This window comes from Phyllobates terribilis, unplaced genomic scaffold (assembly GCF_046119375.1).
Source record: "Phyllobates terribilis strain yellow unplaced genomic scaffold, ASM4611937v1 Scaffold_565__1_contigs__length_1073536, whole genome shotgun sequence".
Classification (NCBI taxonomy): Eukaryota; Metazoa; Chordata; class Amphibia; order Anura; family Dendrobatidae; genus Phyllobates; species Phyllobates terribilis.
The window spans coordinates 741915-769616 of NW_027363325.1; the positions used below are offsets into that span (position 1 = coordinate 741915).

Below are 27702 nucleotides of genomic sequence, written 5' to 3' on the forward strand. Positions count from 1 at the left end.
TATGTAAAGGCTGGAAAGTTGTGACACTGACAAATATAATTTTTTTATTCATTTCTTTTGAAGGGAGAGACCTCAACTCAAACTTCTGCTATGGGCCCGATGATTTCTATGTACGCCCCTGCCCCACGGCATCAATATACGCGCACAGCACTGCTACAGCAATACACAGAATTAACAAAATGAAGGTGAGTGACCCCCTAACCTATTAGCCCCCTGTGCAGCTGCTCTGGTTGCACCAATGATATCCACTTAGTCTAGTAAAATCTGTCATCCCTCATCAAAGCTGAGCAACAAACTCTCCTAGTTACCCATAGCAATCAGAGATTAAAAGGGTATTCCCATCTCCAAGATCCTATCCCAATATGTAGTAGGTGTAATAATAATATTAGCAAAAACCTCCAATTAGAAATGTAGAATAGTTTTTCTGCTTCGCTGTCTCTTTCCTCATGTGCAGGCATTGCAGGACCTTAGGTATCCATGGTTACGACCACTAGCAACTAGATAACTGGTGGTTGTAAGCATGGATATCTAATATTATTATTATTACACCTACTACATATTGGGAGAGGATTTTGGAGATGGGAATACCCCTTTAATAAAAGCTGAGCTCTGACTGGTTGCTATGGGTAACAAGAATAGTTGTAATGTTGCTACATAATCTACATAATTTCTCCCCTTTCTCATCAGTCAGGTGGATGTGACGGGGTCCTGGGTCTCCTCCTCCGCTTCCATCCGCTCAGTCTTGTCATGGCTCAGTGAAGGCTAAGAAGCGGGTTATTCTGTTCTTCTTGGCTTCTCCTGTCCCTATTCTCCAATCGATGCTTCTTGCCTTCCTTGTGGTTTGTGAGCTTCCGTGTGTCTCCTCTCACCTGCGCTTCTGTGTATATAGGCGCCTGCCATTGTGATGTCATCGCTATGTCATAAATTCCACATTCCGGCACCTCCCATTGTGATGTCATCGTTGTCATAGATTCCACATTCCGGCACCTCCCATTGTGATGTCATCGTTGTCATAGATTCCACATTCCGGCACCTGCCATTATGATGTCATCGCTATGTCATAGATTCCACATTCCGGCACCTGCCATTGTGATGTCATCGCTATGTCGCCATGCTTCCACATGCTGGTATGTGCCTCTGTGATATCACAGCTTTGGCCAATATGGCTGTAGTCCTGGGGCAGCATAAGTCACATGACTGGTACAAGTCGTATGGTTCAGGACATTGCAGTCCAATTGAAGAAATCATTGCTTGATTACAATCCGGTTTTCCACACCATTTACCTCACACACATTATTTACACCAGTGCATTATTAATGGCCGTACAGAAGTAGGCCTCAAAAAGGCTGGGTTTATTGAGGTCCTGACAAGACCAGGTAATGAAGGGTTTATTACAGGGTTTGATATGGAGGTTGGATGTGGAACTAGGAATGTGATAGGCTGGTGGAGTTATAGTGAGATTTATATAATAGGAGGGCAGCCATCTTTGGCGTGACATTCAGCGCTGGCTTCACTTTCCTCTCCTACAGACAACATTGACATCTGGAGGAAGTGGGAGAGCAGCTGCAGCGGTCAATTCCTCCAAAGTACGAGAGAGTGAAGATGACTCGCCCCCTGGGCCGCATGGGGAACCCGGAGCCGGGCCTCTGGTGGGATGCTGGGGGTGGTAGTCTCAGTGTGGCGGCGACCCGGTCCGTGGCTCAGGGTGGTCAAACCAGTGGCAGTCTTAGTGTAATAACAAATGTCCGACTACGCCACCCGTGGATTGCGGTCAGTGGGGACCGCCGCTGTGCTGCAGGCCGCTGAGGCTGATGTTGTAAGCGCAGCCAAGTATGGGATAACTCCCCACGGGAGAAGTATTGCCTCAGGGCAGCTAGTGTGGATGATGGGAGTGATGGTGTGAGCGTCCCAGTACTAATGGTGCTGGTGCGGCGATGAAACACAGAGACGTGTGGTGCAGTTCAGGGTCTTTACTGATGGTATAGAGCAGACCTTCCCGGGAGTACTGGTTAGCAGTAGAGGCCTGGTCAGTCTGTGAGCAAGCAGGATCTCCCCCTGGCCAGGTGGAGTTGTAGGCCTCCCCGTCTATCTGCACTCTTTCCTGGCTACCTTGCTCTATGCGGGTAGAAGTAGCCCACGTCCCTGAGTATACTGTGTGGTGCTCACCCGTATGGCCGGTGACTTGGGGCCTTCTGTTAGCCTCCGCTCCACGACGGCGGTGCTGGTCCCTTAGTGTCTTCAGCCAAGGCGAGCTATCTAGCTTCCAGCCTCTGGCACTCACTCCTGCTCCTACAGAGCTCTTGCTGTATCTTTCCCTCTCCAAGCTCTGACTCACCTAATCCCGCCCCAGACCCAGTTTATAAGGGCAGATTCCTCCCCTCCCAGGTCTGGGCGGGCAGTGTTGCATGCTTAGGGCTCCTGACCAGAGAAACCTCCCACTTGCTCTCAGACATAATATTTCTATTACTGTGGCAACCAGACCCCTGGGGTGCCACATTCCCCTCTAGTAAATTTTAGTACTCCGGGACTAAACACATTTTTAAAGAAACATAAATACAAGGGTATAAACGATAATACAATAACATATTTACAAGAAGCTTTAGTTCTTTAAAGGTCACGGCGTGTCCGCAACCGGGTGTCCATATCACCCAAGGTGAAGTTTGTGAAACAAGAGGGTGTCCATGTCACCCAAGGTGAAGCTTTAAGCGAAGTAGGGGACCTGTCCAAAGCAAACCCCTTGCGTTGGCCTTGGGCGTGGCTGCAAGGCTGAAGCTAGCTACTTTGGGCCGCAAGGAGGCCACGCCAGACAGGTTTTCTCTTCTGCGGCCACAGTGTGCAACTATCTACAAGATTGTTTCGGTTATCCAGCGTCCATAACCTGTTAGTCCAAATAAATCTGCAGGGTAACTGAGAAACATAATTAATAACAGGCAACAACAAAAACCATAAACATTTTCAAGAAACAGGTAAATTTACAGTGCATTACTTTATATTTTCCAGCGAGCGGGCATCTGACCTCTAGTGACTCTAGTGGACCTACGGAGCTCACTAACTGGTCCTGCACTACAGGGTGTAGGATGTGTTATGGGTAAGCTGGGCAGCTGTCTGCGCACTCTTTGGCTCACTAGGGGCATGGCAGGCTCACTACTAGCAGAGGGTTGATCCTCCTGCGCTGCTGGTGTGGACTCTTCTGCCTCCTGGGCTGGCTGCTCTTCCAGCTCTACCTGGTCTTCTGTAGGAACTTGAGGGGCTGGCTGGAGAAAGGTGAGGACGGGCACCACGATAGCGTTGTTTACTTGTGTCCAGGACCGGGGAAAGTCTCAGAGTACGGTGCTGATCATTTCCTCCTTTTCCTCTACGGGTTGAGGGTCTTCCTGATCTTCATCCGTGTTTTGCAACTTCTCGGGGCACTTTTTCAGGTGGTCTCTGGAGACAGTGGCTGTGGTCTCTCCTCCATCCTTGCTGATGACGTACACCTTTGGATTATTGTGGCTTGAGGGCAGTACGGTGTTCGGGTCCTTTTTCCACTGGTCGTCCAACTTATGGAGCCGCCTTTTTCTTTTCAAGACCTGCTCTCCAGGTACCAGGGGAACAGCGGGAGCATGTTGGTTATAAGTCCTCTCCTGCCTTTCTCTTGATTGACAGAGACTTCGCTCGACGCTCTCCTGTACTTTCCGATACTGCTGCTGCCGTTCTGTATCCCAGTCTGCCTCTGGCGAGGTGTCCTCAGGCGTCAGGACTCCCATATCCATGTCAATAGGTAGCTTACCAGGTCTTGCTCTCATTAGGTAAGCCGGGGTACAGTTGGTGGTACCTACTGGGATGTGGTTGTACAGGTCCACCAGATCGGGCAGTTTCTCAGGCCACAGGCTGCGTTCTTCCAGGGGCAATGTTTTTAGCAGATCTATCACCACCTGGTTCATCTTTTCGCAGAGTCCGTTGGTCTGCGGGTGATAGGGCGTTGTTCTTATCTCCTTGCAGCCATACAGGTTGCAGAACTCCTGGAAGACCTCTGCTTCCAAGGCTGGTCCTTGGTCTGTCAACACTTGTGGACGGCTGAAGTGCTGCTGGAAGGCTCTAGCTGCTGTTTGAGCCGTTAAGTCCTTGACGGGAACCACCACCAGGAACCGGGAGTAGTGATCTACGATTGTGAGGGCGTAGACATACCCAGATCTGCTCGGAGCCAGTTTCACATGGTCCAGGGCTACCAGTTCCAGTGGCTGTCTGGTGATGATGGGCTGCAGGGGAGTCTTCTGGCTGGCACGGTCCTTTCTTCTTAGGTTGCACGGGCCACAGTCTCTGCACCACCTCTCGATGGCTCCTCTCATGCCTACCCAGTAGAACCGTTCACGCAACAAGTACTCCAGCTTCTTCCATCCAAAATGTCCTGCTCCGTTGTGGTATGCCTCCAGAACCATAGCCGCGTCTCGTCTTGGGACCACTACCTGCCAGGTCAACTCATGTGTTCGAGAATTAACCATTCTTCGGCACAGCTTCTCCCTGTAGAGGAACAGCTTACTTTTCTCCTTCCACAGTTGCTTGGTCTCCTCCGGAGTGTCTGGGTCAAGACGGGCATCGGCCTGTGTCAGCATTTCCTTCACCAGACGGACTGCGGGATCACTGTCTTGCGTTTCCGCCCAGCTGTAGTGGGGCAAGGGATTGAATGTCACAGAGCGCCTGCCCTTCACACGGTGGGAATACAGGGTAATCCCAAGACGGTGGAACGCAGGGAGCTCGACTTCTTCTGGATCTTCCCCTACATCCGGTAAGTTTGGCATTCTAGACAGGGCATCCGCGTTGGCATTTGAGCGTCCCGCCCGGTATTTGATGGTGAATTCATAGTTGGACAGGCGGGCCATCCATCTCTGCTCCAGGGCACCGAGCCTTGCAGTGTCCAGGTGTGTCAACGGGTTATCCGTGTACACGGTGAACTTGGAAGAGGCAAGGTAATGCTTGAAACGTTCGGTCACTGCCCACACCACTGCCAGGAACTCCAGCTTGAATCAGCTATAATTATCAGGGTTCCTCTCCGTGGGCCGTAGCTTTCGGCTGGCGTAAGCGATTACCCGTTCTTTCCCCTGCTGGATCTGGGACAGTACGGCTCCTAGCCCGATGTTGCTTGCGTCCGTGTGGAGGATAAAGGGCTGGTTGTAATCAGGGTACGCCAGGATTTCATCCCCCGTGAGGGCCATCTTCAGCTGGCAGAAGGACTCCTCTTCCAGCTTTTCCCACCTGAAGGGCGGCTTCTGGTTTTTGGCTTTCCGAGATTGACCTATCAGGAGGTCCTGCATAGGGGCTGCCATTTTGGTGAAACCGGGAATGAATCTTCGGTAGTAGCCTACCAACCCGAGGAACTGCCGCACTTCCTTTATGCTGGAGGGTCTTGGCCAGTCTTTAATCACGGTGATCTTATCGGGGTCGGGAGCCACTCCGTCAGCACTCACCACGTGTCCCAGGTATTGCACCTTTGGTTTCAGGAGGTGACACTTGGAGGGTTTCACCTTTAGGCCGTAGCTTGCCAGGGCATCAAACACTTCTGCCAGGTGTTTCAGGTGGTCCTCGTAAGTCTTGGAATAAACGATGGCATCGTCCAGGTATAATAGGACCGTCTCAAAGTTCCGGTGTCCCAGACAGCATTCCATCAACCATTGGAAGGTTCCTGGTGCCTTGCAGAGCCCGAACGGCATACAGTTAAATTTGCTGAGACCCATTGGGGTGGTGAATGCGGTCTTCTCCCGGTCCGCCTCTGCCACAGGAACCTGCCAGTACCCGCTAGTGAGGTCCAAAGTAGAGAAGAAGTTAGCAGATTTTAATGCAGCTAAGGACTCTTCTATCCTTGGTAACGGGTACGCATCTTTGTGTGTGATATGGTTGACCTTCCTGTAGTCTACACACATTCTCATGGTGTTGTCTTTCTTTTTCACTAAGACTAGTGGAGCTGCCCAGGGGCTACAGCTGTCCCTAATTACCCCAGCCTCCTTCATGTCCTTTAACATCCCCTTGGCGTGCTGATAGTGTGCAGGGGGTACGGGTCGGTAACTCTCCTTTATGGGAGGATGGTCTGCCGTGGGGATGTGATGTTCTACCCCCTTTACTCGCCCAAAGTCTAGCGGGTGTTTGCTAAACACTCTCTCGTACTCCTGAACCACCCGGTAGACTCCCTGTTTTTGGTGTGAGGGAGTGGAGTCAGTACCCAAATGCAGTTGCTGACACCAGTCCTCCATTGGTTTCTTTGAGCCGTTACCTTCCTCTGGTTGAGATGGAGGCAAGGGTTCCACGGCCTGTACAGAGTTCTGGTTTATGGTGAACAATTTGGCTAGCGTGGCATACCGGGGCAGGTATACTTCTCTCTCCCCGATATTTATGATGCGGACGGGCACCCTCCCATGACGTACATCGACCACCCCCCGTGCTGTCAAAATGGTGGGCCTACTGTCTGAGTAGACGGTTTCTACCATTGCTTGGTAGTCTCTACCTCTTAGACCAATAGCTGCCCGGCACCAAATCATCATCTCACTTTTTGGGGGCATGGCAATAGGGAACGGGTCACACATTCTCACGCTACCTATCTCACCACCAGATAGTTCCACTTGTTGCTGCTTCATCAGTGCCCGGATCTCTTTTTGGAGCACACGCTGCTGGCTGGAACTGGCGTTCTTGGCAACCTGCTGCAAAATAAGAATCCCCTCTGCAAGACAGTTTTCAATTACGTTAGTACCTAGGGTTATTTTTGGGTGACTCTAGCGACGGTCAATGTCCACAATGATCAGTCCTTGTGCCGGCAGTTCAACTTTACCGACCTTGATGTTCACTTCTTTAAATCCTATCTGTGGCATGGGCTGACCATTGCTGGCGATAATGCTCAGGTCGTCATCTGGGTAGCCGGTTATGTCCGAGTCATTCCAGTACTGCTTGAAGAGCACGTACGAGATGGTGGTGACCCGTGACCCGGTGTCCAGTAGGGCACTCATAGGAATGCCGTCCAGTACCACAGGCAAGACCGGACATCCCCCTACGTACTTGTCACGCCAGTTCGATGGGCCTGATGATCTTAGGCCTGGGGGTTGGCCTTCTACCCCAGGTTGTGCCCGTTTAAATGACCGTACATTGCCATATGTCCGGGTTGATTGCAGTGGCGACAGATGGGTCGTCCGTCCTCGTTGTACCTGTCGCTGGGTCTCCCTCTGGCCGATGGGGTCCTCCTCAGTCGGCGCCACGGGACGTCCTCCGGTCCAGATGCCAGCTGGATCTTTCCTGGAGAAGAGACCTGTAAAGACTGCACAGTTCTGGTTAGCGCGGCAACGCTCTTAGTCAGCTCTTGGACCTGATGGTGCAGGTCTGTAGTCGGGTTATTGTTCAAAGCCTGCGCATCAGCTCCCACAGGCCCTGCAGACAAGGGCGCCGCGTCCTGGTGATAAGTGATAGCAGGGCACCTGTGGGTCACAGCGCCACCTGGTGCCGGTTCTCCGAGCACCCGGATGGCTCTGTCCTTGAACTGTACAAAGTCCAGGTCAGGGTCCTGTAAGGCCATTGCCCGCAACTGGGTTCGGTGGGCATTGCACAGTAGACCCTCAATAAATTGTTCGGTCAACAGCTTGTCTTCATTTCCCACGCTGTCAGGGTCTGCCTGCTTAATGGCTCTCAGGGCCTCTTGTAGGTTTAGAGCATAGTCTTATACTTTCATGTGCCCGTTGTTTGCACCCGTAAAATCTGAGCTTTATTTTGGCTGAGGTTCGGGTATCAAATGTGTCTTTCAGCCGGGCTAGTATTTCTCTGACAGTCCTCTTCTTCCCAGGTGACCAGGACTTTACCTCCCTTTGGGCTGCCCCGATTAACTGGGCCTCCAGGATGCTTACTTTTTGCTCTTCCGTGAGGGGGTATACCTGGAAGAGGCTATCCAATCTTTCCCTAAAGTCACTTAGGGTATGTGACTCCCCTGAGTACTGGGGTAGCCAGGTTGCCCCCGGGATATAGGGCATGGTGAATGGCATGACCGCTGCAGCGGTTGCGCTGGCGGCCGGTGTGGCGGTGGAGCTCCCCTCGGTATCCAACATCCTTCTACCCCCCTAGTGGACCGTGGCCTACCTTGCGATGCTCTTCTTCCGTAGGCCGCGGCTCCGCAGTCAATCGTCGGGGTAGAGGACCTGGCGTCGCACTTCGATGACGTCAGCGTCGCTCTTCCTCCCTTCCAGGACGTTGCGCAGCGTCAGTGCGTGGGGTGGAGCTTCGGCTCTCGCGCGCTTTCGGCGTCCACGTCCCTCTTCTTCCCGTGCGGCGTCCCGAAGATGGCGTCCGATGGTGGGAAGTGGCTGCGGATGGCGGGAAGACTGCAGAAGATGGCGGGAAACGACCCAAGATGGCGTCCGATGGCGGGAAACTACTCCGGTCGGCGGGAAACTTCACCACAGGTAAGTACAAAAGTCTTTTTCAGGCACGCAGTACCCGGTGGTTGCGGGCACGAAATCCTGCCGACTACGCCAAAGTTGACTCGCCCCCTGGGCCGCATGGGGAACCCGGAGCCGGGCCTCTGGTGGGATGCTAGTTGTGGTAGTCTCAGTGTGGCGGCGACCCGGTCCGTGGCTCAGGGTGGTCAAACCAGTGGCAGTCTTAGTGTAATAACAAATGTCCGACTACGCCACAGGGCAGCTAGTGTGGATGATGGGAGTGATGGTGTGAACGTCCCAGTACTAAGGTGTTGGTGCGGCGACGTGTGGTGCAGTTCAGGGTCTTTACTGATGGTATAGAGCAGACCCTCCCGGGAGTACTGGTTAGCAGTAGAGGCCTGGTCAGTCTGTGAGCAAGCAGGATCTCCCCCTGGCCAGGTGGAATTGTAGGCCTCCCCGTCTATCTGCACTCTTTCCTGGCTACCTTGCTCTATGCGGGTAGAAATAGCCCACGTCCCTGAGTATACCGTGTGGTGCTCACCCGTATGGCCGGTGACTTGGGGCCTTCTGTTAGCCTCCGCTCCACGACGGCGGTGCTGGTCCCTTGCTTGTGACCGTGCCTCCGGGCTTCTAAGGCCAGAGGACCTGGAATCCCCTGCCGGTTGGATTCTGCTGCTGGACCTGGATGTCCCCACAGCCTCGGACTCCGTGTCCGAGTTTAGTGTCTTCAGCCAAGGTGAGCTATCTAGCTTCCAGCCTCTGGCACTCAATCCTGCTCCTATAGAGCTCTTGCTGTATCTTTCCCTCTCCAAGCTCTGACTCACCTAATCCCGCCCCAGACCCAGTTTATAAGGGCAGATTCCTCCCCTCCCAGGTCTGGGCGGGCAGTGTTGCATGCTTAGGGCTCCTGACCAGAGAAACCTCCCACTTGCTCTCAGACATAATAATTCTATTACTGTGGCAACCAGACCCCTGGGGTGCCACATTGACACCTCTGATTGGCCGCAGGGATTGCGGACCCCGGGAGAGCCAGTGCTGACACTGCTGGAATGGCACAGAGTAGAATAGTTATTATTTTACTGAGGGGAAACAGTGATTGAGAAGTTGTCTGAATAGTGGAAAAGCCTTTTAAGTTTGGGGGTGGCGCGTTCTCATGAAGCCTCAGCGCCACCTGATGGTGTTTAGGTTTTCTACAATAGGGGGCTAGTTAATGTTGTGACTTCATTGCCACCTGCTGGTCATTCAGTGCAATGCAGAAGAGTTTACTTTATTATTATTATTTTTCATTATTGCAGGCTTCATCAGAGGTCGTTAATCCAGAAGATACTTTGCATCAGGTCCTCAGAGTGCCCAGAGTCAGTTAGGATGGACCATTAGTGGGTTGTGGTGATGACCTCCGGTGAGACATGCCAGTTACACGCTTTCACACCTCACGTACGGTAACCTGAGTACATCTTTTAGGCCACCGGGTGTTGCAGTTGGGACAACAGTGTGAGGGGCCTGTAGCAGCATGGTCTGTTAGGGTTGATGATGCGGAAGGATGTGTTGGGACTTGGCCAGTGGCAGCAGAGACTGTTACCAAAAATAGGCTTGTCCGTCTGCAACAAAGTCTGACTTGGGAGCGTGTGTGTATGCTTTCAAGGACCATTAGGGCCTCATTTAAAAAATGGAAGTTAAAAATATTTGGAAAAGGAAAACTGCAGCTATATCTACTTTACTGCCTCTTGAGTGTTTCATCACTGAAATGTGGGAGCAGGGAAAAAGCATAGGGAGGTGGAGGGTGAGCAATGTAGGAGGCACTTTTGGAAATTGGCTACAGGCATTTATTATTCTCGGCAGGGTGCTAGGTGAGGAGAATCCTGAGCACTGTTCAGATCTGTTCTGTAGTGATAAGCTAACGTGCTCCGATAAGGCGTTATCCGAGTATTCTCGGGTGCTAAGAGTATCTTCGGCGTGCTTGAAAAATATGTTTGCGTCACCGCGGCTGCATGTCTCACGGCTGTTAGACCGCCGCAATACATGCTGGGCTTGCCAGTTTGTGTGCAGCCGCGGCGGTGTGAACATATTATTAGAGCACGCAAAAGATAATCTGTTAGCACCCGAGCATGCTCAGATGACACCTTATCCAAGCACGTCTGCGCAACACTACTGTTCTGTTATCTTGATGCAAATTGGGAGGATTATAGTGTGTATAATAATGATGATGGCCACTGGATGCCATACCATAATGATACTGGCCACTGGATGCCATGCCATAATGATACTGGTCACTGGATGCCATGCCATAATGAAACTGGCCACTGGATGCCATACCGTAATGATACTGGCCACTGGATGCCATACCGTAATGATACTGGCCACTGGATGCCATACCATAAAGATACTGGCCAATGGATGCCATACCATAATGATACTGGCCAATAGATGCCATACCATAATGATACTGGCCACTGGATGCCATACCATAATGATACTGGCCAATGGATGCCATACCATAATGATACTGGCCACTGGATGAGCTTGAGAGCAGAAGTCGGTGCAGACTTCTGGACAAACCAGGTCTTCATAGGTAATTGAATAAAATGGAGGTTAATTTAGAATAAACTTACAATTAAAAAAGGTATAGATAAGGCTAAGATATAAAAAAAACTTCTACAGAAACCTCTAGGAATGAGCAGTGGGTCGGCCTTCTTGCAAAAGGGTGAAGTATATAAATGTAAATTTCTCTCATGCATGTGTAGCACCCTGAGGATTCGGCTGCTACAGGGGTATTGCACCTCAAGCCAGAGGTGTGGTATTCCACTCCCGGGTAAGGATGGAGTGTGGAACTGAGCTCAGTAGGCTGCATACACTACATACATCCCATTTCCGGGGGACAGATCAACGGTACTCCCACCAGTTTATGTGCAGGTACGATAGTGTCTGTCCCTGGCTGGAGTGGGAGGGGGGTGGAACATCCCAGTAGTGTAGGGGCAGATAGGGGGAGCAGTCTGGGTAAAGCTAGGAGCTCATTGGGTGCTGGTCACCTGAGCTCACACATAGAGGGAGTATATAAGGTGGGAACCATCTTACATCAGGGTCAGACAGGCAGACAGCTACTAGTCAGTCTGTTGTAGAGGGTCAAGCAGTCCTGAAAGAAGGAAGAGAGAGAGGAGTCAGAAGGACCCAGAGGGGAAGAAGAGGGAACCCCAAGAGCCCAAATACAAGCAACAGGGTGAAGGGTTGGCACAAGGGTACCGGATCCCAAGCTGGTGGAGGGCACTAATCCTCAGCCAGAGACCGGAGGTTGTGGGCAGGATCTGCCACGACCCCCCACTATATCCACCCGAAAGGCAGACCAAGTATAGGGTCAGGGAACCCAGAGGAGGTGTACCCACCAAGAGACCCGAGGGAGCCGGACATAGGTGGATCCCTGGTGGGGAAGGCCAGAGAAAAGGAACGTCAGAAAGGGAGCTCAGGATCACGCTCCAGAATTACCTGGGGGTTGGCCGAGTCCAGGACCTGGTGGACGCAGCACGGCTCGGGCGGTCACTCAAGGCCGGAGTGACCAGAACAACAGCAGTAAGTAAACACCCTGAACTGCACAGCCCGACTCTGAGTCTTAATACCATCCTCACTGCACCACCACAACCACCACCCTCTACAACTGACCCCCTGAGGCTATACCCCTCCCGTTGGGGGTTATACCACCAGAAGCTGCACACACACCACCAGCCTCAGCGGACCCTGCTGCAGCAGCGGCCGTATTGACCGCAAATCAACGGGTGGCGTAGTCGACACGAAAGAACATCCAGCAACATCTGTAGGACTGCCACACACTGAGCTTGACACCCTGGGCACGGACCGGGTCACCGCCACTCGGAGACTACAACCCCCATCTGATCCGGCTCCGGGTATCCCCCAAACAATACTGGCCCAGGGGGCGCGTCAACTTTGGCGTAGTCGGCAGGATAACGTGCCCGCAACAACCGGGTACTGCGTGCCTGAAGAAAAGTTCACCGTTACCTTAAAAAGAAGTCTCCCGCCGGTTCCGGAGGGTCCCCGCCAACGGACCCCATCACAGGTCGTTTCCCGCCGGTTGTCCGCCATTTGCAGCTTTTTCCCGCCATTTCCAAAGATTTCCCGCCTTGGAAGAGCGGACGCCATTATGGGCGTGCCAGAGGGTGGCAAGAGGCCACCTCCCATCGTGGGCCAGGTCGAAGAATGGCGCCAAAAGCGGAAACCGCGCCCACCAACAGAGACTGTGATGCTGGAAGTGTCCATCAGCGTAAGAGAACTGCCCCTGGAACTGACAATCACAAAGTTGCCCCGGGACCACCCTCAATGTGGGCGGAGACTGAACAAAAGAACGAAGATGGGTGCAGCCTGGAGGAGTCTGGAGAGAGCGCACCCGGAGACAAGAAGTCTGGAGAGGACTCCGGAGAAAGCGTACCTGGAGATGGAGGGAGAGACAGGCAGCACCGACCCAGTGGTCAGGAGCCTGCTGCAAGCAACAACCCCACTAGGCTTAGTGGAGATCCTGGCACAGCTCCCCCGAGACCGGGAGTGTGCACAGACCGCGCTGGAGGGCCTCGCACGGAGGATGGCCCAGGTGCAGCAAGACACGCTGACGGAGTGGAGCCGTGAGATGGCCCAGCAGACCGGAACCCGTCAGCGGAGCACGCCACCCGAGACGAGGAGACAGACCGCCTCTGAGGATGGTGCAGGAGGAGTGAAGGCCGGAGACGGCGCCGAGGAGGGAGCTGAACGGACGGAGGCAGGTAAAGGGGACGTCTCTACCCCGAGCCGAGAAACCGTGTACCTGTCCCAGCTCCCCGTCGCAGAGCCCGAAATTCCCCCTGCCGTGCCCGTCGCTGCATCGTCACCGTGCCGGACTAGGCCTCAAGCAGAAGCCGCGGCCGCGACCCCTGTGACGTCACACGCCTCGACCCTGAGCGCGACCAAACAGGAAATACCAACGGCCTGGTCGCAAGGTCTAGTACCTCCGGGCGCCGCAATTCCAACAGCGCCCCCTACCTCCGCGGAGCCACCAGCCTGGTCGCAGGGCCGAGTACCCCCGGGCGCCGCCGTCCTTACAGTGCCCTTTACCTTTAGGGTGCCCCAAGCCTGGTCGCAAGGCCTGGTCAACCCGGGCGCCGCTACCATCAACGCGCCCTCAACATCTCGAGTGCCGCACCTGGGCGAAGATCTATTTGCCAAGCACACGTGCCCGGATGGGCAGCCCTTTGTATGGCCCCAGGAGTACTACCAACTGGAACTCCGAAGAGCAAGGCCCCTGTGCGAGCCTCTGATTCCGGCTCCGAAGCCCGTCAGGAGAACCCCGCTCCCGCTAGAAGAAGCACAATTCGAGTGGAACCCCACCGGAGGAGACCTCATGGGGTTCACTCAAGAAACGCGGGCAGCTGCAGCAGAGCGAGTGGAGTGCTGCCGCCAGCAGTTGGCAGACTTCGAGCGAGAACGGAAAGAGAGGCGGATCCGAGAGCAGCGGCTGCAAGAACAGAGCGCAGGGCAGAAGAGCCGGACCAGGAGGAACCCCCGTGCAGCTCATGGTCCCCGTACCACCGGGACTGTGATTAAATTCAACCTGCAGCATGGGTGGGGCTTCATAAGAGACCATCATACCCCCGGCGACGTCTTTGTAACCCGCAGAGACGTAGAGAGCCATCTGCCGGAGGGACACAGAGGTCGTGACCTGTACGTAGGGGACGAGGTCACGTTCACCCGGCACAAGTGTGCCAAAGGACCCTACGCCCTCCATGTACACCGGCTGACGGAGGAGGAGCTACGGTGTGAGGAGGAGCAAGAGGACCCGGACGGGTCTGAAGATAAAGAAGGAGCAGGAGGACGCCGTCGTTAAAGTACGGTAAAGAGACTGTAAATAGTTACCCGCCGGGGTACAGTGAACTGTTGCTGCTTTAAATATGTCCCCGTTGGGACAAGCTTAAACTGTTACCCGTATTTCCCTTAATCCAACTGACCGAGGACTGAGAGCGGTCATTCCTTCCTTATACCTGGCCGAGGACTGAGAGCGGCCATACTTTCCCCTGTATATAGTTGCGCTTTCTAAGGCGCCCCCTACCGGTTTTATAGGAAACTGTTGTTTTTCTTGAAGAGACTGTCGCACTTTACCCGGTCACAAGTTGCACCGTGGCCGGAGGAACAAGAATGTTATTTATGAAAAGTTTATGCTGATATATATACTGTTTTATATGTTTATGTTTTATGGAAAAAAATTTGTATGTTTTGGATGTTTATTCTCTTACAGCCCGAGGACGTGCTGTGATTTACCAGGGGGGAATGTAGCACCCTGAGGATTCGGCTGCTACAGGGGTATTGCACCTCAAGCCAGAGGTGTGGTATTCCACTCCCGGGTAAGGATGGAGTGTGGAACTGAGCTCAGTAGGCTGCATACACTACATACATCCCATTTCCGGGGGACAGATCAACGGTACTCCCACCAGTTTATGTGCAGGTACGATAGTGTCTGTCCCTGGCTGGAGTGGGAGGGGGGTGGAACATCCCAGTAGTGTAGGGGCAGATAGGGGGAGCAGTCTGGGTAAAGCTAGGAGCTCATTGGGTGCTGGTCACCTGAGCTCACACATAGAGGGAGTATATAAGGTGGGAACCATCTTAGATCAGGGTCAGACAGGCAGACAGCTACTAGTCAGTCTGTTGTAGAGGGTCAAGCAGTCCTGAAAGAAGGAAGAGAGAGAGGAGTCAGAAGGACCCAGAGGGGAAGAAGAGGGAACCCCAAGAGCCCAAATACAAGCAACAGGGTGAAGGGTTGGCACAAGGGTACCGGATCCCAAGCTGGTGGAGGGCACTAATCCTCAGCCAGAGACCGGAGGTTGTGGGCAGGATCTGCCACGACCCCCCACTATATCCACCCGAAAGGCAGACCAAGTATAGGGTCAGGGAACCCAGAGGAGGTGTACCCACCAAGAGACCCGAGGGAGCTGGACATAGGTGGATCCCTGGTGGGGAAGGCCAGAGAAAAGGAACGTCAGAAAGGGAGCTCAGGATCACGCTCCAGAATTACCTGGGGGTTGGCCGAGTCCAGGACCTGGTGGACGCAGCACGGCTCGGGCGGTCACTCAAGGCCGGAGTGACCAGAACAACAGCAGTAAGTAAACACCCTGAACTGCACAGCCCGACTCTGAGTCTTAATACCATCCTCACTGCACCACCACAACCACCACCCTCTACAACTGACCCCCTGAGGCTATACCCCTCCCGTTGGGGGTTATACCACCAGAAGCTGCACACACACCACCAGCCTCAGCGGACCCTGCTGCAGCAGCGGCCGTATTGACCGCAAATCAACGGGTGGCGTAGTCGACACGAAAGAACATCCAGCAACATCTGTAGGACTGCCACACACTGAGCTTGACACCCTGGGCACGGACCGGGTCACCGTCACTCGGAGACTACAACCCCCATCTGATCCGGCTCCGGGTATCCCCCAAACAACACTGGCCCAGGGGGCGCGTCACATGGAGTTTCCACGCACGCCCAGACAATATAATGAAATGACATGGAAATCTGTATTCCAAGCAAAACATCCATATTCACAGGTGATTAGAATGAGAGAAAAATGTATTTTGAATAATAGTTACAGTTCAGAGATGGAGATGAGACATAAATTGTGTATACAGGACCCCTATGAATGAGAGAGGGACCTACTCTGTTACAGAGAGTGCAGTATCTAAACCAAAGTTCTGGCTCACAGTAACAAAGTTTCCATGCATGTTCAGATTAAACATTACAATTCTTAGTTCTCAAGGATAAGTCTGTTGCAGGAGACCTCCAGACACCTGGTTTCTGTGAGTACATTTTATCCATAGAATAACATGGTACAGAACTTTCTAACAATATCTGCAGGCTCAGCCTTGATTTCCTTTACAGAAACAAAACATGATTTACTAAAGCTAGACTATATCAGACGTATCACAAGTAATATAACATATTGGAATATTATGGATTATAATTACTGTATTGATTATTTTCTTTATTAGAAATATTTAAAGTAAAATATAATTAGTTCTTAAGCATAAATCTGACAAGGAGGCTTCCAGGCGGTTTGTTTTTGGAAGAATATCTGATCTATAGAGCAATGTCTTACAGAACCTTCTGACCATATCTGCAAGCTTAGCACAGAGGCAGATCTGTTTTCCGGCACCCGGAGCAGGAATTCAGTTTGGCGCCCCCCACACACACCGCTCATGCAGTTTGAATAGTAGTCATGTGACCGCTCATCTACGATTTGCTTTTTGACAGTCACGTGACTACCTACTCTTCCTAATTCTCTCAATTTCAGTCAAAAACTACAGCCTACAGGCTAGTTGTCACATAACCGTAAGTATGAAAATCACATACGAGTGGTCATGTGGTGTCTGCTGGACCCAGCTAGCAGAGCTGAATCCTGACATTGAGTATATTACACGCTGTTAGGATTGGGCATGCTACAGTACTTAATTGTATAATTAAAAGGGTTGTCCAGGTTTGTGAATAAAGTCGGAAGAACTCTAGGTGACTGCAGACTTCTGAATACTCGCAGCGCATGCACTGCACACTTTCACCTTTCCTCCAGTACAGGAGAATCCTGAAAGGTCATGTGAGTCCAAGTATGAGATTTTCATATTTCTGGCCACATTCCAACTAAACGTGACCAGCCTCACTCAAGTAATTTGTATAGAATGAGGCCACGCATGTCTAGTCGGCATGTGACCATTAGAGATGAGCGGTGTTCGAATCGAACTGTTCGCCAATCTCAAATTCGAGTGGTTTTGGGCGGTGTTCGAGCCGTTCGACGAACCCGAACGATTTGAAAAAAATCCGGCTGTTCGAGGTTACGTTCGATAACTGTTCGTGCACCCAAATCATAACTGGATTTTTTCTCAGTAATGCTGATAATGTTAATACACAGTTTGAGTGTACAGCGGGGTGGGGGGAGGGGCAGGGGATGGATCTCTGCAGGAATAATGAAGATCTCCATTTTTTTTTTCTCTTTCCCGCATTTACAGTGGGGAGGTGCAATCTATCAGCAGCGCACACACGGAGCGAACTGCTTTTTTTCACACAAGCAAGGGCATGTGTCATTGGCTGTGTATGTCACATGTCCTTGCCCTGTAAGACCCAGCCATTTTCCCCGTCGCCACCATTTTCTCACTGCTGCTGCTGTTAGCGCTATATTGTGTAACTGAATTGCAAGCAAATTTTCTCTTAAATAGACAGAAAGGTTTAGGGAGTAGGGACTAGTTTGTAATTGCAGCCCTTTTGAGGGTTAGATTACATCAGTTCCTATCACTTTTTGCCAGGCAGGTCTGTGCCAGTGCTGTGAAAGTGTTTTTGACAGCATTTGGCTATATCTAGCTAAACAAATCCTTTGGGCCTATTGCAGTGTGTTAGGCAGTGGAGTAGCCTATCTGTGTTGCAAGCTACACCACCTGTGTATGTAATACTCATTTTTTACTGCACCTACCCAAGTAAAACCTTTTGGGCCTGTAGCAGTGTGTGGTACTCAATCTATTAGGCCATCTATACTAAGCTCCACCAGCTTTCAAATTACTAATAATTTTTAGCTGCATCTTGCCTGGAAAATAATTTTGGGCATAGCAGTAGTGTGTGGTAATCATTGTATTAGGCCATCTATACCAAGCTCCACCAGCTTTGAAATTAATAATAATTTTTAGCTGCATCTAGCCCGGAAAATAATTTTTCTTCCCAATAGTGGTAGCAATAGAAATATGGGGCGCGCGCCTGGCTAACAAAAATATACGCTTCATAACAAAAAACACCAGCCTAGAGCACTGCATTAATAAGATGGCATTATCGTCTCTCCCAGTGCTAGGCCAACTACGCCGGCTAGCATTCCTGTGCCTAAAACACAATGTATGGGTCCGCGCTAGCCACGATGCTGAGGGGTCTAAAGCTGCTGTTAACGCTTTATCACAATTCAATTGGCAGATTTTCACAGAGCTCCTCCCCAGCGCCCACCCATCGGGCAACAGTTGCCCACCCTCCCTATGGGATCTAGTGGCGAATAGTTGATGCCATTAATCAGAGCGTCAGTTGCCCCGTCGACGTGGCAAGCATACGGTAAGGCATGGGAAGAGTGGACACGACTAGTAGCAGGCAGACGGGTTGACCAATGTGAACAAGCCAGATTACAAGTCACCATAGAATTTCTCCACCAGCTAATGATGAGGGGCTTTTCAGGGGCGTCAGCGCAGCGGTGTCTGACCGGAGTAGCATTTCACTTCCAACTACTGAATTGAGGAGATGTGACAAAGAGATTCATCATCAGACAATCCATAAAAGGGTGGAAAAGGGGTCAGCCAAGTCAGGAGTGTAGACGTCCCATCCCGTGTCAGTAAAACTGATTTCTCACATCACATCCCTAACACCATTAACATGACACTCACAATTTGAAGCAACACTACTGTCTACTGCATTTGCGATCGCCTTCTTCGGGGCGCTATGTATAAGCGAATTAGTCCCTCAATCCAAAATTACCACCAGTGGAGGCTTATTACACCAGGACGTAGTCATAGCCAATAATGCTATACGTCTACGCATACGCCAATCGAAAACGGTTCCAGCAGGCAGGGGCACTTGGGTACTTCTACAACCCACAAACGGTACACTGAGTCGGGTAACAATAGTAAAAACATATATAACCATCAGATCACAAAGTAATTTCTTCCTATCACACATTGATGGAATGCCATTATCAAGATACCAGTTCCAAGCTATATTTAATAAATGCATAACATCCGCAGGGAATCACCCCAAAGATTATGGGACACACTCATTCCGCATAGCCGCGGCCACGGAAGCAGCAAGAGCAGGACTGTCAGAAACGGAAGTTCAGAGGATAGGGAGATGGCGTCCACGTGTTTGGCGAGATACATAAGACCGGACTTGTTATCCTAACGTGGTTTGTTTCTTCTACAGGTGACGCTAAGTCAACAGTGTGGGTGATAGGCCACTCGTATATATATTGGGCAGAAAAAAGGGCGAAAGTCCACCCAGGCGGGAGGAAATTAGAGTTTCATAACACATATTTCAACTGCAGAGGTATTAGAGGCCTGCTATGGCCACAGGTACTAATGGAGGTAATCAAGGTAGGGAGAGAGGCAAGAGGTCTGGTCATCTTAGTTATACAGGCCAGGGGAAACGACCTAGGTCATCACAAGAGCGCATAACTAATGGCAATAATGAAACTAGACACTGAGCGCTTCAGAGAATTTTTCACAAAACTAGCTATAGTATGGTCAGAGATTGTGCCGATAGCGGTGTGGCAAGGTGCGCGAGACATCACGGCCATCGAACGGACAAGGCGGGTAATAAATATTCGGATGGCAAAATTTAGAAGCGACAGAGGCGGTGTAGTGATACGACACCGACAACTGGAAGGAGATAAAGCAGGCCTCATACGGCCCGACGGTGTTCACTTAATGGATATTGGACTAGACATATTCCTGTCAGGACTCCAGGACGGAGTGGAACAAGCGTTAAGAGTGATGGGTGGGGGTCAGAGTCCTGCATACGAGTACGCAGGATCCTCCGTGGCCTGGAAATAGAAAGGACATGTTGGAGAGTTACATTTGTTGGCCAACTTGCCAGAGTGGAGACCCAGGGCATGCTGCAACAAGCTGAATTATTTTAGAAATAAAATGCCTTTCTAATGGAATGAGTATAAAGAGTTAATAAAGCTGTGACCGATCCTCACCCATCCAGTTGTAAGAGTTACATTATTGTATCGTCAAGGAAAGGGGGGCGGTAGGGGGGCTGAGCGTCTGGGTTTGGTTGGGGGTCCCCACAGTCTGCCTAGGCTAGATGCATTTAAAAATTCTTATTAGATACACAGGCGGTGCAGCTTGCTTCGCAGCTGGGCTACTACGCCCAAAGTATTGCCTAGGCTAGATGCAGTTAAAAATTCTACGCTGACTAGCAGACACAGAAGCTTTGGAGCAGACCTCTGAGTAAACAGCTCTTCACACTCAACCATCTGTGTTACCCCAAGCCATAATGTATGTAGTTTCTCACAGTTAAAAGGGGGGGGGGGGAGCGACCCAACCCACCTGGAATTGACGATGCCAACGTCACGTAAGACACAGCAAGGGGACTCAAAAAAGAGTCTCCATTTTTTCCCAAAATTGTGGCACAGACACCACTTAACGCTAGAACGCATACCTGGGGCCTCGCAGGCCCGCCCTGTTAATTGTTTTCTATTTTCTGCAAGATTACTTCAGTTAGAATTTTGAAACTCTAGGTATTCTTCATGTATATAGTTGTTTGTCATTTGAGTTTGAGTTATTCCATGTTATTTGCACACGGGCCTGAAAGGTCCCAGGTATGTGAAAGTGTAGATTTTTATGGTCATGCGTTCTAGGGTTAAGTGGCATCAATTGCCCCACAGTTGCTTAAAATGGTTGGTGAGGTGATTTTACGAAATCCTCAAGCTTTTAGTCTCCCCAGGATGACACAGGGGTAGAAAAGTCCTTGCGAATCCATGATTTGTTCATCTTTATGAACGTGAGTCTGTCTACATTCTCAGTGAACAGCCGTGTGCGCTTATCTGTCAGCACACCACCAGCAGCGCTGAACACACGTTCAGAGAGAACGCTGGCTGCAGGGCATGACAAGATATCCAAGGCGTGAGTGGCGAGCTCCAGCCATTTTTCCAGATTGGAATCCCAAAATGAACAAGAGTCCAGTGACAGTCATGGCTTCGATGTTCACTTGGAGATACTCCTGTACCATCCTCTCTAGGCGTTGACTATGTGTCAGACTTCTTGTCTCCTGTGGCCTTGCAAAGGATGGTCTAAAAAAGTGGTGAAACTATTCCACAAAATTGCTGTTACCAGTAGATACTGTGTTACTGTTACGGTTTGAGTGATGAAGACTCGACAGTCCCACGGTTGGCAAGTTAGAGCTGTGAGATTCACTACGTGCACCACTGGTGTTTTGTGGAAAAGCGCATGTAAGATTCTGCAACAGAGTCTGCAGATACTCCTGCATGCGTAAATCCCTTTTTATGGCAGGAATTATTTCGGCAAATTTACTTTTGTACCGGGGATCTAAGAGTGTGGCAACCCAGTAGTCGGGATTACTTCGAATTCTGACAATCCGAGGGTCATGTTGCAGGTAGTGCAGCAAGAAGGCACTCATGTGTCTTGCGCATCCAGGAGGACAAAGTCCTTGTTGTGTTGGTAGCGAGGTAACAATCATGCTTCCTTCCTCTGCCCTCTCCCCCCAACCTCGCACAACAGAAATGTGATCAAGGTCTCCCTCCTCTGATGAGTCTTCCATGCCCATCGCCAGTTCGTCCTCCACTTCTTCCTCGGCTCCTGCACCTTCCTCAACAGTTTGGCTGCTACCATGCGCCCTGGTTAATCCCTCTCCCCCACCCTCCCATGCCTGCTGCCTTGGTGCTGCCAACCGTCTGGACCTTGGAGATGTTATCCCTTCCGCAAACCAATCCTCTACTTCCTCCACCTCCTCTTGTCCCACCACCTGACTCTGAATTCTGTTTAATGTGTGCTCCAGCATGTAAATAACCGGAATAGTCATGCTAATAATGGCATCGTCGTCGGCACTAAACATCTTCGTAGCCATTTCAAAACTGTGCAGAAGGGTGTGTGGCGCCCCTGAGGGTTCAGTCGCCACAGAGTTACTGCATCTCACCCAGAGGTGTGGTATCTCACCCTCAGGTAAGGAAGGAGTATGGCTCGGGACCCTAACACCTGCATCCAACACATACCCGCAGTGGGTGTAGGGTGAGATTACTCCTAAGGGAGAGCACAGTCCCAGGTCCCTAGCTGGCGGGAGGGTCCTATATAGTGGGTGCTTAGGGGAGCAGCTTAGGGGAGCACATGACAGGGAGAGTATAAATAGGAAGCCATCTTAGAAAGAGCAAGCCAGTCAGAGGAGGAAAAGTGACAGGAGCAGAGGCTCTGCGCCGGAGGCGGGCCTAGCCTGGGAGGCCCAGGACTGAAGGAGAGAAGAGAGGAGTGGGAGCAGGAAGGCTCCAGGAACCGAAGGGACCCTAGGGGTACGGGCCATGCAGAAGGCCACCTGTACTCCCGCTGCTACCAGGAGGTAGAGGGGTCAGGCCAGATAAGGGGAACCGGTCCCTCAACTAGCGGAGAAACAGCAAGGCTCAACTAGAAACCGGAGGCTGCAGCATTTCATTTACTGCAGGCCAAAGTCCACACCAGTCTCACTAAGAAGGTAGCCACATAGGACCCAGGGGACGGAACACACGTCGCCCGCCAAGGCCCGAGGATACCGGATAGAAGTGTCACTGGGTGTGAGGTGCAGGGAGAAGGCCAGAGAAAGGACACACAGAAGGGGGTCCTGCTAAGTACCCCAGAGCTATCTGGGGGTGGACTGAGCCCCTCACTGAGTATGCACAGCACAACGGGGGAGATTGCTCTGGTACCTGTAATCTGGACTGCAACAACTGTGAGTAAAGATCTTGGGACTGCATCACATGGACTCTGTGTTCATTACTGACTCCCTGCCCTACAACTACCATCATCCACCCACACTGCCCTGAAGCTACACTCTTCCTGTGGGGAGTAATAATACCATTGCTGCAAAACCACCAGCTTCAGAGGACTGTTCCGCAGCAGCGGCCCCTTTTGCCGCACTCCAGAGGTGGCGTAGTCGGACATCATAAAACCCATATATACAAATTACCCTTGGATTGACCGCCCTGGGTCACCGCCACAGTGACTACAACCCCCAGCGTCTACCGGCCCGGCTCCGGGTACCCCACGGCCCAGGGGGCGCGTCAACTTCATAGGTCCCTGATCTGAGACCACTCCTGCAGCGTGATTTGCCCCACCTCTGGATCTCGTTGGCCCAGGCTATACGTCAGAACGTATTGCACCAGGGCTTGTCGGTGCTGCCACAGTCGCTGCAACATGTGCAGAGTTGAATTCCACCGTGTCGGCACATCGCATTTCAGCCGGTGAACTGGCAGGCCCAACGACTTCTGTAGAGATGTAAGTCGTTGAGCTGCGGGATGCGAACGGCGGAAGTGAGCACACAGCGACCGTGCCGTCTGCAGAAGGCCATCTAGTCCGGGATAGTGGGCTAAAAATTGATGGACAACCAGGTTCAACATGTGAGCCATACAAGGCACGTGTGTGACATTGCCCCGGCGAAGGGCCGCACCCAGGTTTGCAGCATTGTCGCACACGGCCTTCCCTGGTTTCAGGTCCAGTGGAGACAACCATTCATGAAACTGGGTCTCCAGAGCTGACAACAACTCCTCAGCTGTGTGACTCACATTTCCCAGACATTTCAAAGTGAACACTGATGCCATTGAGCCCTGCTGCCAGCATAGTAAGGAGGTGTGCAGGATTCTTTCTGTGCAGTTAGAAAGCAGGTGGCATTTCCAGACAGGCTTTGGGTGCAGGTGGAGGACCGAGAGGAGGTTGAGGAGGCAGAAGCAGTGGAGGAACTTCGAGATAAAGAGGATTGACGCACAACTCGTGGGGATGGTAAGACTTGGACAGCAGCCCCTTGTCCTGCTGTCACCATAGTTACCCAGTGCCCAGTCAGCGACATGTAATGCCCCTGTCCATGCCTACTTGTCCAAGTGTCTGTGGTGAAATGCACCCTGTCACACACAGAGTTTCTCAAAGAAGCGGTGATGTTGTGTGCGACATGCTGGTGGAGAGCAGGCACACCTTTCTTTGAGAAGTAGTGCCGACTGGGCATCTGGTACTGGGGCACTGCGACGGACATAAGGTCTTGAAAATCCTCTGTGTCCTCCAGGCGGAAAGGCAGCATTTCTGTAGCCAACAGCTTGCAGATGGTGAAATTCAACCTCTTAGCTTTGTCATGGCTAGGAGGAAATGGTCTTTTACTTTTCCACATCTGAGGAACCGAGGGCTGGCTGTTGTGCTTAGACGGGGTTGAGTAGGGTGTCCCCGGCAAACTGCCGGTCTGTGAGGAAGATGCAGGCGGACATGTTAGGTTGCCTTGATCCAAAGGTGGTACTCTCGATGTCGGAGAGCGCTCAACACCAGCAGGTGTTTCCACTTCCCAATGAACTGACGACCTGCCAATCACACTGGCTGTTGCGGGTAAAGAGGTGGCAGGTCTACGTCCAAAAACATGTGTGACTGCTGTCCCCCCAGTCACAGAGGATGAAGAGGCTGCGGATGCACAAGATGGGGCAGACAGTGGTTGGCCCGGCCCGCTAGGCCGCATTGTAGCACAGTGAGCTTCCCACTGTAACTTCTGCTTCATATCCATGTGATGGTACATGCATGAAGTACTCAAACTATGGATTTTTTGGCCTCTACTTAGCTTTTGGTGACAAATATTACAGATAACACGAGTTGGGTCATCCTTATCGATCTGAAAAAATGCCCAGGCTATGCAAGGCTTAGAGCCCATGCGACCTGAAGAGCCACTACGACTTGTGGTCAGAGGCAGAGTTGTGGTTGAGGATGCAGTTGTTGACGTGCTTCCAGTACTACGTCTCTGTCCAGGAAGGCGCAACCTAACCTAATCATCAATAGCATCTGTGATGCCCCGCTGCTCTTGGTATCACAGATCCTAGAAGAGTGCATTGATGGAACCCTCCACAAGAGGCCCCCATAAACATTCACACATCTCCACCTTCCACCTCAGACCACCAGAGGGAGCCCGTTAGGGATATAAATAGGGAAGGTGGAGCTAGGCAGTTCAGTTCTTCTGAAGAGTTCCTGCAGTAGAGAAGCCTAAGAGAGGTCAGTCTGCAGTGGAGCTCAGTCTAGTCTAGAGAACTCAGTTAATAGTTCAGCAGTGGAGCACGAGGCTCCTGCTCGCTAGATTCAGGGAGCCCAGTTAGAGCTTAAGGTGTGCCGGCGCCATAAGATCGGTGAAGCGCGGCAAGCTGCCGTTAGTGTGTATAGCCTAGTGAGGGCCCGAGTAGGCCGAAGGCGAGTGGCGAGTTAGTACATAAGGGGCAGAGGAGCTTAACCAGCTCACCCCGAAGCATTTACCGGACACCGGATCCGAGCTTACCGGGATCTCTATGACCCAGTAAGGCATAACTGGAATCCCTGGAGAACTACAAGTCCCAGGATCGCTAAGGTGCTGATACGTAACAGAGCCAGGAGACGCTTAGGCCCCGCATACTGGGAGCGTGAACTCCAAGAGAAGGCCCTACCACAAGGTCAGCCAGCGCAGGACAGAGACAAAGTTAGGCCTAGCTCCAGGCAGGTCAGAAACTTACTACGCAGAGGCAAGAAACAGGAGGCCCTACACCCGCTCATTGGGGAGGATCCTGATATGCACCCTTCACCCTACAGTGCTCCGGGATGTGCCTGAATTTCCACCAGTAAAAGGTACTGAAGTGACTACCGTGTCCATTCCCGTTCTTGCTCTGACCCAGCTGGGTCTTGCCTGTGCTGCATTCCCCCTGCATACGCTGCCCTGAGACCTAGCTCCACCTGTGGGGAGCTATACCATCGAGCTGCCTTATCACGGGCCTCAGTGGACTGCTGCAGCGCTGGTGCTTCTCACCAGATACCACAGGTGGCGTCACGAACTCTTATAAAATTAACAATTATCCACCCTTTTAAAGAGTGACCCCAGGGTACGGGCCAGGGAGCTGACCACCGCGACATCCCCAAAGCCAGGCAAAGGCCCGGGTACCGAGTCATCCCTATCCCCTGGGCTAGTCACATCCTCCTCCACCTCCTCTGCTGACCTCATCGACTAGCTGACTGTGGGTTGACAGGAAGTGGGATCTCCAACCTCGTCATCATCACCCTGTGTGTTCTCACACCCGTCGTCCTCAGAGCCAACCTCTTCCTGCCCTGACCGAAAAGTCAAGTTGTCGCTCCAATCAGATATTTGAGTCTCATCATCGTCTTCATCATTGTCTCCACCAACAGGAGTTACAGTTTGGGAACGAGGGTCTACATTATGCTCAGAACCTTCTTCATCAGGTCCTGGATCCAACTTATAAAGATTCTGGGCATCAGTGCAGATCATTTCCTCGTCTGGATTAACCGAAGCTCTGGAGCAGACCTCCGTTTCCCAGGCTATAGTATGAGTAAACAGCTGTGCAGACTCAACCATCTGTGTTACCCCATACTCAGACGGGCAGCTGGAGACTTGGGAGCTGTGAGGAAGCAAGTGCGATTGGGGTGACACCTCTGAGGACTGGAGTATTTGTGATGTTGAAGTTGAGGTGGAGGAGAGCCCACTTGAAGGAGCACTTGATATCCGTTGAAGCACCTGCTGTTTTTGTGCCTCATCTGGAATTTGTAGCGATGGGCATGTCCGTAAGAAAGGGATCTTATCACATTGTCCACGAAAAGAAGTCGACATCTTAGTTTGGCTGGAAGATGGTCTTTCTTCTGCAGATGTTACTCCCCCCTCCCCCCCCACCGCGGGGGGGCTCGACCCACCAGCGGACAGGCACCAGTATTGGGAGAGGGGGTCTGGCCGTCAGGGTCCACCTCGGCTCTGGCACAAACCCGGCGACACGGAGGTGGCACGGGCAGGAACGGACTGGCCGTGTCGGCTTCGCACTTTTTTGGTTTTAGAAGGGCATGACATGCCTATATCTGTGTCTCCCCCTCCTTTTACTCCTCCACCTCTTTTCTTTTCGCATGACTATATGTACTTGTCACTTTTCCATGTGTTAGTTATGTCTTCTGAGCAGTTTGTCAGCTTTTGGACACCGTTGAAGGTGTTTTCTATGTGTTTCTATGTGTTTTTTTTTGCCTGCTATTGGTTTTAATGGTTTTCGAAGGTGTTTGTCGAACAGTTCGTCGAACAGTTCGGCGAACATACGGGTGTTCGACTAACCGAACTCGAAGACTACGGGGGTGGCTCAACACTAATCCTTACCTCGGAGAGGAGATACCACACCTCATTAAAGAGATGCAGTACCCCTGTGGCGACAGAACCCTCAGGGGCGCCACATTACCATCAGACTCTCTCACCACTCAGCCCACCCGTTTCTTGTGCAGTGATAAACCAGCTGTTCTCCACCTCCCATACACATTTTCTAAGCATTCCCTATTTCTTTCTTCAGGTGGTCCTGACATCAGTCCCCAGCCGAAACATCTTTATGGCTGTAAAAATGATCAAGAAAAAGAAGGTGAAGGAAAACATCCTTATGAGAGAGCGGCGGATACTCCTCGCGGCCCGAGACTGCCCATTCTTATGTCACCTCTATACCGCACAGCAGTCTCGGAAGCTGGCGTATTTCATCACGGAGTATCTGTCCGGCGGCAGCCTCGAGGCTTTGATTGACATGTGCGGCTGCCTGAACATCGACAGCGTAAGGTGA

At 51.7% G+C, this 27702-nt stretch overlaps 1 protein-coding gene across 1 annotated transcript; it reads left to right on the forward strand.

Moving 5' to 3' along the window:
- Positions 1 to 94: 94 nt before the first annotated feature.
- On the forward strand, positions 95 to 27702 carry LOC141233118 (protein kinase C-like 1). Its single transcript, XM_073667865.1, has 2 exons — positions 95 to 185; positions 27445 to 27702. Exons 1-2 carry the CDS (start codon positions 180 to 182, stop codon positions 27700 to 27702), a joined length of 264 nt encoding a protein of 87 aa, XP_073523966.1. The 5' UTR covers positions 95 to 179.